The sequence below is a fragment of the Squalius cephalus genome, assembly GCF_949319135.1.
Source record: "Squalius cephalus genome assembly, chromosome: 5".
NCBI classification, from domain to species: Eukaryota; Metazoa; Chordata; class Actinopteri; order Cypriniformes; family Leuciscidae; genus Squalius; species Squalius cephalus.
The window spans coordinates 31,168,132-31,181,229 of NC_137126.1; the positions used below are offsets into that span (position 1 = coordinate 31,168,132).

General features: G+C 36.7%; 1 protein-coding gene across 5 annotated transcripts; it reads left to right on the top strand.

Moving 5' to 3' along the window:
* The first annotated feature begins 41 nt into the window (after positions 1-41).
* On the top strand, positions 42-12,727 carry lrsam1 (leucine rich repeat and sterile alpha motif containing 1). 5 transcript variants are annotated; one of them, XM_079870938.1, is made up of 25 exons: positions 42-103; positions 491-573; positions 1,088-1,144; positions 1,300-1,344; positions 1,435-1,512; positions 1,590-1,658; positions 2,340-2,424; positions 2,676-2,797; positions 2,933-3,023; positions 3,179-3,288; positions 3,402-3,431; positions 3,516-3,638; positions 4,003-4,142; positions 4,275-4,319; positions 5,930-6,000; positions 6,230-6,329; positions 6,612-6,699; positions 6,888-6,962; positions 7,863-7,943; positions 8,226-8,321; positions 9,644-9,742; positions 9,830-9,961; positions 10,089-10,158; positions 10,283-10,461; positions 11,027-12,727. In XM_079870938.1, exons 2-25 carry the CDS (start codon positions 502-504, stop codon positions 11,147-11,149), a joined length of 2,181 nt encoding a protein of 726 aa, XP_079727064.1. In that variant the 5' UTR covers positions 42-103; positions 491-501; the 3' UTR covers positions 11,150-12,727. The 5 variants fall into 5 exon arrangements, with proteins under 5 accessions (XP_079727064.1, XP_079727062.1, XP_079727063.1 ...); XM_079870936.1 differs by having other exon boundaries at positions 63-216; positions 440-573; XM_079870937.1 differs by having other exon boundaries at positions 67-216.
* The last annotated feature ends 371 nt before the right edge of the window (positions 12,728-13,098 follow it).

Here is a 13,098-nt window from a genome sequence, read left to right on the forward strand (position 1 = left end):
CGCGAGAGCTGAGCAACCTTTCACACTGCGGCGACGCATTACGTCATTCACAACATCCGAGAAGTTGTTCCTGGTGTGTACTGCCAGAGAGGGAGTATACAAGGTAACACGGGACAATAAATCGATATTGAAACATTTGAAGGAGCCCATGTTTTGACAAAATAATTTAGCTGTCGCACTGACGGTTATTCGCATATATTCTTCGTTTCGCGTAAGGTATGACCTTTTATTTATATCGTTCATTTCTATTTGGTTTCAGAACCTGGTTTCAATATCCATGATCCATCAATTTATAACGAAAACGAAGTATTATGGTTTTATTAATCTCGCGTGATTATAATTTGTAATTTCACATTTTTATTTCTGCGTTCTTGTCCTAAGTTACTTGAATTTGTTTATGCTGTCCCAATCTGTTTCTTTGGGATTGTCAACACCACAGTCAGTCAAGTGTCACGCTAACATCAAGTGGATGTTGTGCGGTTTTAATTAGACAAAATCAGGATGTTTCTGTTCTCCAAAAAGAAGAAACCCAGTGTGGATTCCAAGAAACGCCTTGAGTACCAGCTTTGCTTGGTGAGTTTCTAGTTGTATTTACATTGCAACGACCCCACATTTGCTTATGTTAGAGATTACATGTAACGTTATCAGCAGTGCCTATTTTTTTTTAGCAACATCCTACTGTTATAGTGCATTGTTTCAGACCCTAACACGCAGAGATGGGCATAAATGTAAAATAAAAATACAAAATACTGTGTGGAAAAATGTATTTAAATACAAATACAGTATTTTGTATTTTGAAAATACACATAATACATGTGAAATTGGCCATCCAGTGCAGGTATAGGTCACAGTGAATGAAGAAACTACATAGGCCTACTGACTTTTCATTCCTAACCCCATCTCTTTCTTTCTTTCTTGCTGGCAATTACAAACAAACTTATGCAAAATAGCAGCCATTTATTATTTCTGACCTGGTCACAATGTAGTCTATTACTTGTGGTGAACACTATTTCAAATACGTATTTTAAATACATGTATCTGAAATACTGCCCATCCCTGCTAACACGCATGCCTATGTTTTGTGCAGGCCAAAGAAGCAGGTGCTGATGATATTCTGGACATTTCTGCCTGTGAACTTACAGAGGTGAATTACACAAACCCTAATGAATGACATTCATTATTCACATTTTGGGAAAAGTTTCATCTAAAAAACAGAAAGAGGATGAATTATTGCAAGATACCTGATTGCTTCCATCCGTGTCACAACAGTTTTTACTTATTTTAAATGCATGTCTGCAGGTTCCCTCCAGTGCCTTCTCAATGTGTAAAGTGCTCCAGAAGAAAGTGAGTCAGTTTACTGCAGGGTTGTTTTCTCTGAACTGTTGTTGGTCGGAGCGAACAGACTTTTGACAGCAGTTTCCACTTTCATTGCAGGTGTTAATTCTTCATGGAAATGACCTGAGGTCACTTGTTCCTAAAGGTTGCTGCACTGGTGCCTTAGCAACCTTAAAGGTGAGAGACATTGATTGAGCAGATAACCGTCTTGCACTTCTCTCCAGTGCCAACATCTCTGTGTGTCCATTCTTAAGGTGCTGGATCTGCATGAAAATAAGCTCACATCACTTCCTGATGACATCGGGCAGCTTTTGTCCTTGCAGGTACAGTATATATTTATTGTATATGAACAAAGCTGATGATGTTAATTGTTTCTTATATGACACTTGAAAACCAAATACTGTTCTGGATGCTGATCAATACACATATAAAATGCATTATATAATGACAGATATATATTGCTGTCGTGGATTACACTCATTTTCAAAAGATTGGGGTTACTGCATTGGTTTTTTTTTTCTTTCAAATAAATTTTTTTCAGCAAGGACACAAATCCTTTCAGTAAAAGACAGTAAAGTTTGGTGGGGGTTGGGGGGATGTATCACGGTTTCTACAAAAAGCAGCACAACTGTTCTCAACATTGATAATAATCATAAATGTTTCTTGAGCAGCAAATCAGCATATTAGATTAATTTCTGAAGGATCATGTGACACTGCAGACAGGAGTAATAGCTGCTGAAAATTCAGCTTTGCTATCACAGGGCTAAATCTTAAAATGTGTTTAAATAGAAAACAGTTATTTTAAATTGTAATAATAATAATATTTCACAATATTACTGTTTTTACTGTATTTTTGAACAATTAAATCCAGCCTTAGTGAGCATAAGAGACTTCTTTAATAAACATTAAAACAATTGTACCAACCCCAAACTTTTGAACAGTAGTGTATATCTTCTAGGGCTTAATTGATCATTAGTGTCCTTTATATGTATTGCTTCTCTAAGGTTCTGAATGTAGAGAAGAACCACATAAAACAGCTGCCAGACTCTGTAGGGGATCTACAACATCTACAGACACTTAATGTGAAAGGTTTGTTTAGTGCTTTTTTTGCGTATGTTTAAAAAAAATATGTATTCATTAATGTAAATTTTTACATGTCTTCATTAGAGCACTGTGGTAGATTCCAGACAGTTGTTAACCTGTTTCAAAAAGCTAGTAAGAATTTGATAGTCATTTGTGGTTTCTGTGTAGCTTGGGCTTTTTAGGCACATTTTAATTCAAACTAAATGGTAATAAAAGCCTAAACCACTTAAATGAACAAAATGTTTCGATGCTGACAGGGAACTGCCTTACTGTGATTCCTGTGTCTGTGGGTCGCATGAGCAGCCTGCGTACACTGGACATAAGTGAGAACAGCATCAGAGAATTACCCAAAGAACTGGCCAGTGTTCGGACTCTGGAAGTAAGTATCTTAAATGGCTAGCCCACTTAAGATAAAGATTTTGGAGCATATTTGTGTAGTATCATATCAAGCTTATAGGCAATGTGACCACTGCAAAGACATACTTATGTCTGTATGTTCATATGTGGTGTGCAGAGCTTGATCTTGGACGCGCAGGTTATGAGCTATCCACCTGCGTCAGTGTGCACGGGTGGCACAGAGGAAGTGCAGCGCTACCTCTGCTCAGGTACAGATCTTTTATTATAGCCTGGTTAGATGCAGACCAATAAATACAGATTGTATACAGTACAGATTATGCACAAGATCTAATTGAATATTAGTGACAGAACAAGGTCTTTCTGTGCATCTGGTTTGTTCATAATTCATTTTGATGTGGTTTAGAGATGGGTCTGGATTATTGCCCTCCATCCCAGTATCTTCTGCCTGTGCTGGAGCATGATGGAGGGAAGCAGGAGGTGGATTGCGTTGACGGTGAGGAGATAGCCTGGCAGGTCAGTCTTCACTATTTATGCTCATTTCATACAGTGCCGAAAAAATGTTGGTGTGGCATTTTTTCTGTGTAATAATGACTTGCTGTTCTCTTACATTCACTCTGACACTGCAGAGCAAATTCATGGACTATGAGAAAAGAAAGGTATGTTTGATTTCTTTTTGTTATTGTTGGATCGTCCAGTGAAGTAGTAGCCTATTTACATCTCACTTTTTGTTTCTCCACTAGGAGCAGAAACAGCTGGAAAAGTTGACCTTTGAGAAAGATCTTGAAGAGAAACAGAGAGAACACACTCAGCTCCTCCTCCTCAACAACTCCCGTAAAGAGGACATCCTGCTGTCTGTCAAATTGGTAACCATTTTGATTTTAGAGTCAAAACTATCTGGTTTATAAATGTAACACATTTGAGTGAGCTACACTTCCGTACTCACCAAGGCTGCATTTATTGGATTAAAAATCAATAAAACACTAATGTTGTAAAATATTATTTCAATTTAAAATAACTATTTTCTATTCTCATTGAAAGTCTTTAGTGTCACATGATCCTTCAGAAATCATTCTAATATGCCGATTTTGTGCTCAAGTAACATTTCTTATTATTATCAATGTTGAAAACCGTTGTACTGCTTAAATTCTTTTGGGAAATCATAAGGATTCTTTGAATAAGCTATCTAGCTAACAAAAATACACCTCTTTATGCTTTTCTGTCTCTCAGGAGCAGGAACGGTTAGAGTTAGGTGTGTCTCAGCAGCAGAAAGCCCAGGAAGCAGTTAGGCTGAAAATGCTGGATAAAGTACGTCAGGCAGAGAGCGTTATCATGGGCCGCGTCTCTGACCTCCTTTTTGATAACAAACGGTGAGGGCACAATGTGAACCATTTTTGAAACGTCCTGCTCTTCTGTTAGCTATTGCTGTCATTTTAAGTCCATGAGTATTGTGTAGTTTAAGGGTGGTTATTTATTGTGTGTTTGTGCTCATTTGATTACAGACAGGCAAAGAGTGCTGAATTTCTGCAAGCTCTTGAGATGGACCGGTGAGTAGATATTACACATGGGTCGAACTCTCTAATGGAGTGTGGGCTCCTGCCATCAATGCAGCTCTTGCTAAGTGAATTTCCATCTGTCTAATGGCACCACTTTAGATATCCAGAGTCCAGAGTTACTGCAAGTACTGAGCTGTTTGAGCAATGCCACTGCTGTGGTGCCGTTACAGCACACAGAACGCTTTTGACCAAACCCATATTAGTTCAGCGTTTACGGGTACATTACGGGTATTTTTGGAGATCAGAGGTGCGTTTTCTGAAAACATTGTTAGCCAACTATGGTTGCAAGTTCCGTTGTTATCAGCCATAGTGAACCATAGTTCTAACGAACATTCGCAAACAGCATGGCAAAGTTGTGTGGTTGGAACGACAGCTCTTGACGTGTGGTTAGAAGCAGAGTTTCTTGTTTGTATGACATGTGATCTTAATAAATCTCTATCTTGAGCAAATTAAGCAATCTGACATTCAGTACAATCTATATCTTTTATTTCGAATATAAATAAATGTCATTTACATCTTTTAGTTTGTCAAGAGATTTAAATATTTATTTAAAGTGTGCATGTGTGTACGTGCGCTAGTGCGCAATAACGAGCCTATGATTGAACCTGGAAATAAAACAAAATAACTGAGAAAAATGAAGTAGTCCTCAGATGGCATGTCCGTAATTTATAGCAAAAATCTGCCATTTATTTGATATCAAACGGATTAGTTAAAATAAGTTTTTATTCCACCACCTGCGTGACATCATTAACCAACGTGATTGAACGTCAAATTTGTGAAAGTACGGTTTCGGGAAACAGTCATGAGTAGCTACTTGATTTATTCAATGATTCATCGTACAAAAGACTTTATATATATCTTCAAGGGACTTTGATCATACTATGGTAGTTAAGCAGTGAGTAACGTCATTGTACAGGAAATGCACCACGGGTCAGATAGACCTGGCATTACTTTAATCGTTACTTTAAGTAAGTATCACAAACTGCAGGCGTTAGTTCTGTATCAGAATCGGTTGTTTATACAGACTAAAAGTTTGGTGTTAGTAATATTTTTTACGTTTTTGAAAGAAGTCTCTTATGCTCACCAAAGCTACAGTTGTTTGATAAAAAAATACGGTAAAAAAAGTAGTATTGTGAAATATTATTACAATTTGAAATAACTTTTTTCTATTTAATATATGAATGTATAATAAATGTAATTTATTCCTGTGATGGTAAAGCTGAATTTTCAGCATCATTACTTCAGTCTTCAGTGTCACATGATTTTTTCAGAAACCCTTCTAATATGCTGACTTGCTGCTTAAGTGACATTTCTTCAGTTGTGCTGCTTAATTTTTTATTTTTTTGTGTGTGTGAAAACAAAGTAGAGATAAAGTTCAGAAGAACTGCCTTGCCTTGCCTGTCATTTTTAATCTATGTAATGCATTCTTTCCTGAATAAGAGTAATAATTTCTATAAAAAGAATCTTACTGATCCCAAACTTTTGAACAGTAGTGTATATAGAAGTTTCACACACAGCAAATGGTGATATCTTAAACTTACCCTGATGTTGTTTTTATTTTAATAGAGATACAGTTCTGAATATTTTGTTGTTGTTTTTAGCGTTCGAATGGAACACCTTGCAGCCATCACACAGGAAGAAGCCAACTCTCTTAGGAAGAAGGAAGTGGCAGGTGAGTTTTTGAAAATTAATTTATCACTAAAATTACCATATTGTTCCATAATTAAATATTTAGTTTGCAAGTCATTATAAATCTTTGTTATTTCTCAGAGCTGTGACATGCTTCAGACATGTTTAGTACTTGTAGTTTGAATCAGACCTGCAGCATGTCCCAGTCTTTCCCCCAGTATTTTTTTAAACTCCTCTACTGTCTATGTAAGTCTATATATACATGTTCACAGGTGCCATGCAGAGGATGCTGTCAGAGAGCTTGTCTTTAAGGTTACTGCAGGAGGCCAGGGAAGCCAAGACGCAGATGCTGGTGTCTGAGACCTGCAGGAGGTGCTTCACTTCCTACCAATACATATGGTTTTGAACTCTGTCCAGACCCTGTTTACACCTGGTATCAACATTCGTCTTGTTGATCTGATCACACGTGGTCAGGCTGTATTAACATTCATCTCAAAAGTATCGCTTGTGACCACATGTGAACAGATTTCAAAGACACATTCTCTGATTTTGAGATTACATCCATCACTTACTATGTCAATGTTCTGCTTGTTCATAAAGAATATTAAACTGTAATGCTTGATTGTCCTTCTGTCTCTCTTTTTCCTCATTTAGTTTGGACAGTTTGGATAAGAAGTTTGACCAAGTGTTGTCCCTGCAGCAGCTAGACAAAAGCAAAGCCATTAGTCAGATCCTTCAAGAGGTAACTATTCAATTTACTAACTTACAATGTACATGATCTGTATTCTGTATTAAAAAGTAGTCTGCACTCCATCCACCCATTCACTCCACAGGCAAAATACGTAATTAATGAATGAACTACTATAAATATTACAGGTGGTGCATTGCTCTAAAATGATGAACTAACCCTTATTGGCTCTTTGTCTGCAGGAGGAAATGCAGAAGGCCGCCTTTGAAGCCCTCCAGCTTCAGAAGGACAGTGTGCATGCTTATATTCGTAATCAGGTATGAAGATTGAGGTTTCCCTTAAGATCCAAGAGCCAATAAGAGCCTTACAGATTATGGGATTTAATGTATTTTAAAGAAGTCTCTTATCCTCACCAAGGTTGCAGTTAGTTAATCAAAACTACAATAAGAACAGTACTATTGTAAAATATTACTACAATTTAAAATAACTGTTTTCTAATACAGTATATTTGAAAATATCAAACAGTCCAAAGGAAAAGATGTGTGACACAGATTGATGAATAATAATACACATAAACTTTAATAAACACTCTGGGAAATAAGACTATGACCGTAACATTTTACTTTAATGCAAGACCTAAAACCAGGTGGGAACTAATCAGAAACCATGACAACTAAAAATGATAACTAAACACAGGTAAGACAGTGACAAGGAAAACCAAGACTACAAATTAAACTGAAGCTAAAAAAACTAAACGTGACAAGACTGTGACCAATGTCATTTATCATTATTTATTACTCCAGTCTTCAGTGTCATATGTTTCTTCAGTTTCTTATTGTAGAGTTGATGAAAGTTATCATGAGCACTGTTGTTTGAAACGGATGTCATAACAAATGCAGCCAGCAGACCAGGAAGGCTTTTAAACAAGCGGTTTATCAGTAAGATCTTACCTTCATGCTGTGAAAATACAAACCAGAAGACAGATCAGAACACAATGAGTGCAGTGCTGAAAAGGGGCGGGGCTACATAAGGTCTATAAAGTAATAATGTGTAAGATGGTCTTGTGTAGTCATTCTAGCCATTAAAAGCTTTTTTGGTTTCAGTCAGCCCATGCTTCTCACATCCCACCTCTCATTGGATGCAGAACCCAAAAGATGGCTGTTTTATCATGTCTCCATGGGGCCATTCACACCCCCACTGTATGCTTGTATCCATAGATTAAACTCATAGAGGCAGAGTTATTGCAGTTGACAAAGCTGGAGGTTAAGAGGAGGAATTTGGACACTGAGAACCTGCAGGTACGTAGCAGCAGTAGATGATGTGGTGCTTTCCTTCCAGTGCTTCATCATGCTGTGGAGTGTAGAGAGGAGAAACCATCACTCTGTTTGTTGCTGCACGTCACTTTTCTTGTTTGTTTTTGCGTCTCTCCTTCTCTCTCTGATTACCTAGCCATTTCATCCCATTCCTATTTAAGTATCATGCTCACAATACCTCTATGAGTTATCACAGCATTCTGGGAGTATGATTATTTTGTATTGTTTGAGTGTGTGTATTTACTGTATTCACTGTGTGTGTGGAAGGAGGTGCTGGCTGACCAGAGGGCCGCTTTGAGTGACCTACTGCAACAGTTACTCAAACAGAAGGACCAGAGGGAGGAGGAGCTCAAGCTGGTCTTGGTGAGTGATTCTGGACCATCTATCTATCTATCTATCTATCTATCTATCTATCTATCTATCTATCTATCTATCTATCTATCTATCTATCTATCTATTTATTAGGGCTGGTTAAAAAAATATAGATTTTTTTATTTTAATCGATTCTCATTTTTACGAACCAATATCGATTCTTAAATCCCAAGAATCGATTAGGCTATAGTCATCTTGTTTTCAGTTGATGAATGAATGGAACATTATAGCATGCATCCCATCCAATAAACCACAATAATCTTTGGGCTTTGTTACTACTGATATGAAACAAAGTCTTTCAAATTACGTCCATTTTCTTACGAAATTCAAAAACATAAATACCGTTTTGGCGCTGTGGCGTGAGATCGCTCTGGCGCAGCTCAGCTCAAGTGAAGCAGCAGCACGGAGCGCACATGATCTTCTCTTCCGCCTTAATAATACCAGTTACAGTGCGAAATAAACATGAATGAGCATCTGAAAGTGTGTTAAAAGATAAGAGTACAACTTCTCGAAATCCGTATCATGTCACATGGAATCGCTCAATCAGTGTTTCAACCATGGAAAGACGCCAGTAAAACAGCTTGTAAACAATGTCATGTAACGTCACATTTACCTCAGAAAAACCATATCCAGTGACCATAAACTCGTTAGTCAGCTAGAAAAATTAACTCTAGAGAGGAGCATTTTGCTAAATACAGTATATGCACCATATTACATATTCATTATAATTTTTAATGTTCTTCAATATTTAATGCATGTTTGAATAAATCTGGCAAGTTTTTATGACAGCCACCATTTAAATGTTTATATTTCATATAACTTTATTATTATAAAAATAAATAAAAGTGTAATTTAAGTGTATACAAATCAGTTAATTTTTACCTTCAATATTATAGTAGGCTAATGAAGCCGCGTAGTCTACAACTGACTCCCATAGTTCACAGCATTAGTTAAGAGATTTGTTTTCCTTGAGAAAATTTGCCATGTATTATACCTGATTTCCAAAATAATCAATATTGAATCGAATCGAATCTGTCTATCATCTCTCTATCTATCCTTTGTTGGAGCTTTGTTAATTTGGGAAATAGTACTCTAGAATTTTCATTTGATGCAAATGTTTCTGTTGTCTGCATATTTGTTATTCTGTGTGTATATTTGTTATTCTGTGTAGGAAAAAAATACAGAATTTGAAAACCCCATGGAAAAATGTATTTCTAATAATGACATGATAATTCATAGTGTTTATATTTGCTTAGGACTTTTACTAAATGTATCAGAAATGACACTAAGGGTGTTTTTTCTTTGCTCTTTAGATGGAGCTGGAGCAGAAGAGCGAATCCAATCAGCAGAACTACTGGATGATTCAATATCAGAGGCTCCTGGATGCTAAACCGCTGTCTTTGCGTATGCAGGTCAGAGCAGCTCTTCTACAGGCCTTGAGATCCTGTGTTCAAATCACAAAATCACTGACACTTTGCTGTCCTTTCCTTTCTCCTCAGGAAGCGGCTGTGGATAGGGATCTGGGGAATATTCTGTGTAAACTCTCTGCTCAACACTATCTGCCAATCATAGCTCACCACCGAATCACCGCTGAGGCCTTGCGACACATGACCACAAAGGACCTTAGAAAGGTCTGCTATCTTTCCCTTTGTGTTTCAACACATTTTTGAAATTGTGTGTGTTTAGGAATTTGTCATCAGAGATTTATGTCCATTAAAATGTTCTTTCATCAACTTCTTTTCTGTTTTTTTTTTACAGTTGGGGATCAGTGAGGTTGGCGTGCAGAAAGCTCTTCTCCACTGGGCCAGAGAACGCACTCTGTCTGACCGTAAGAGCAAACATATTCCCTTGAGGACATACAGTACTATTTTTACTTTAGTGAAATTTGTGAATTCTGCTCAGTGTTTTTGTTTTTCAGTGATTGCAGTATCATAACATTTTTGTCCCTTCAGCATTGCCTAAATCAGCGAAAGAGATACAGGAAGCTGATCCATCCACTCCAAGTGCCCCAACTCAACAGCAGCTCACTCCTCCACTGACCCCGAACACCCCCAACACCCCCCTCACCCCCACTGCCCCAGGTCCTGATAGATTCAGCAGTTCCGAGTGTGTGGTGTGCATGGAACATGAGGTAATGCCTTCCCTTCATTTTAAAGCTTAATTATTAATGCAAATAGTAACAATTTGAATTAAAACAGTGACTAAAGTATTCAAATAAATATTTAGAAGTGAAGACATTAAATAATTAATTTGTACTATTTTTGTTTGTTTTTGCAAGAAATCTCATAATCACAAAGTCTGTATTTTATAAAAATACAGTAAAAACAGTAATATGAAATATAACAATTTAAAATACTGTTTTCGATTTTTTAATATCTAATTTTGCGTTAATAGAAAGTATTTATTTAAAGTGGATTTTTTTTTAACAATGTAGTCTTTATTGTTTATGTATTGTGTATTAAACTATGAATTTATTTAAAAAGAGTTACTGACCGAAACAATTGAAAGGTAGTGTAAATATTTTTAATCAAATAAAACATTAACCTACTAACCTACCTAACTAAACTAACTATTAGATTATTATAAGAAATATTAACTTATTAGTATGGTTTGTAATGAATACAGCTGTTACAGTTTAGCTTTTCAGCAGCTTAAAAAAAACAACTAAATTTCCTCCCCTGTTCTGCTCTGTGTAGTCACATGTGATCTTCCTGCCGTGTGGACACGTATGCTGTTGCCAGACCTGCAGCGATGCCCTGCTGTCCTGCCCTCTGTGCCGTGCTTCTATATCTCAGCGTGTCCGCCTTTACCATGGCTGAAGCCGACGAACGTCCACCGAGTCTTTCCATGGTCAGGATCATACCTCACGTGTCATATTGGTCCTTCCTCCCATTGGCTGCATGAAATCGTAGTCTGTGAACCTTCAAGCACTTTATAACTCTCCCACTACTGCTACAAATAGCTAATCAAAGAGGAACATATACAGCAAGACATTTGTCCATTTGTTCATCATAAAGTGGTCACATTCCAATAAATTAACAGCAAGAAAGAATTTGGTAACGGTTCATCTAACTAAAAATAGATAGATAGAATAGATATACTATAATATATTGACTTGTTGAGTCTTAGTATTGCCCTTGATGTACCTGCTCTAAGCACTTGTGCCTTTTCTGTATTTAATGTGAACTCTTTCCCCCTCCCACTGAATTTTAAATATCTGCATGTTCTCCATAGTAAAGCTAAATCTTCATCCACACACCACAGTCCCCCCATGCCCACAATGTTGTTTTAGTGTCATCGTCGACCAAACTGCATCACCATTAAGGGCTGTTCACACCAAATACAATAACTATAAAGTTTGAATCATTCTATTTCTATGAGAATAGGAAAGCCCACACCACATCTGTAACTATAACGACAGAGTAATGATATCACTGAAATCACTTTCAGTACATTTCTTTTTTTCAGCTGATGAAGGATAAAAAACATTGACAGCCAATCAGAATCCACCCCAAATTAAAGAGCTCAAACATTTAATGTGGCAGCTGACATAACTGCAGTGTGTGCCGTGCTTATAATAAACAGAACACTGTCGTTAGTTGGTGTGGATTTTAAGTTATGGTTATAGTTATCTTTATACATCTCATTTTTGGTGTGAACAGACCTTTACTCTGCAGTGGCACCAGAGAGAACCAATCCAGGGTGTTAAAGTCATTTTTAAGATTGACATTTTTAGTATAAATTTGAATCTAAATAGTTTTTTTGATTTACAGAATTGAGCCGTCTACATTTAAATAGTTTAAACTGACTTGGCAACACAGCAGAATAGGAAATAATAGGTTGAAGGTGAAATCTTTCTAAAGGCACTGTACTTGTTATATAACAACCAAAACACACAACCTCACAAAAGCTCTGCCAGTCACTGTCAACTAACCATTTTCAGCAACTTCAAGTATTGCACGCACGCAATAGTGTTTCCTAAATTACTTCTGTGTATGTCTGTCTTCATCCAAGTGCTCTTATATGCAAGTCGGCTTCTCTCGTCAAATGTGCAGAATGAAAAAAAAATGTATATGCCTGTTGGTGAAACAATGTTCATTTTTATTTCGTATTCATTTATATTTCAAGAAATGATCTTGAAGTGTTTATCAGCATGATAATTCACATCAGAAACTTTTAATCTGTGTGCTTTGTGTGCTTCGTTTATGCTGTATGGACTGGACTGGACAAATATGTCTTTTATTAGCTGTGCAGCTCAAATTGCATCTGTCATTAAATAAAAAATATGATGAAAGCTTTAGAATTTTTAGCAGAATGTGCAATCAGTTCATGACAATGTACCAAGAACAACTCTTCTAGACCTTAGTAATAGTAGGAGTTACTGTATAAATTACCCTCTGATGGCAGGTTATTTTTAACCTATGTATGCACTGTAGTCATCCTGCGTTTATTTTATTTTATAAGAACTGATACATTTTATGGTCATTTCTACTATACAAATGCCACCTTACCTTTGATGACTAAGGGAGATTAAATCTCAATGTTACATCCATTTACCACATATATGCTGCCATTACATGTTTTCCTTTTTTTGCTGCATATTCATAATATAATGTATTATTATATGTATTTTTAGCTTTTATAATTGTACCCAACCAATCACATCCATTGAAATATTGCCAGTTCATTTTTAAGAGTGTGAGTTATCACGCCTGTCACACATCTGCAAAATAAACCTGCTAGACAGTGTGTTCTAGTGTCCTTTGAT

What these genes read in the sequence shown, in the direction of transcription:
- lrsam1 (XM_079870938.1), top strand. Translation starts at nt 502, where the DNA reads ATGTTTCTGTTCTCCAAAAAGAAGAAACCCAGTGTGGATTCCAAGAAA. An exon ending in TTGAGTACCAGCTTTGCTTG is followed by an intron (nt 574 to 1,087) that starts GTGAGTTTCTAG and finishes TGTTTTGTGCAG; the next exon opens with GCCAAAGAAGCAGGTGCTGA. An exon ending in CAAGCTCTTGAGATGGACCG is followed by an intron (nt 4,320 to 5,929) that starts GTGAGTAGATAT and finishes TGTTGTTTTTAG; the next exon opens with CGTTCGAATGGAACACCTTG.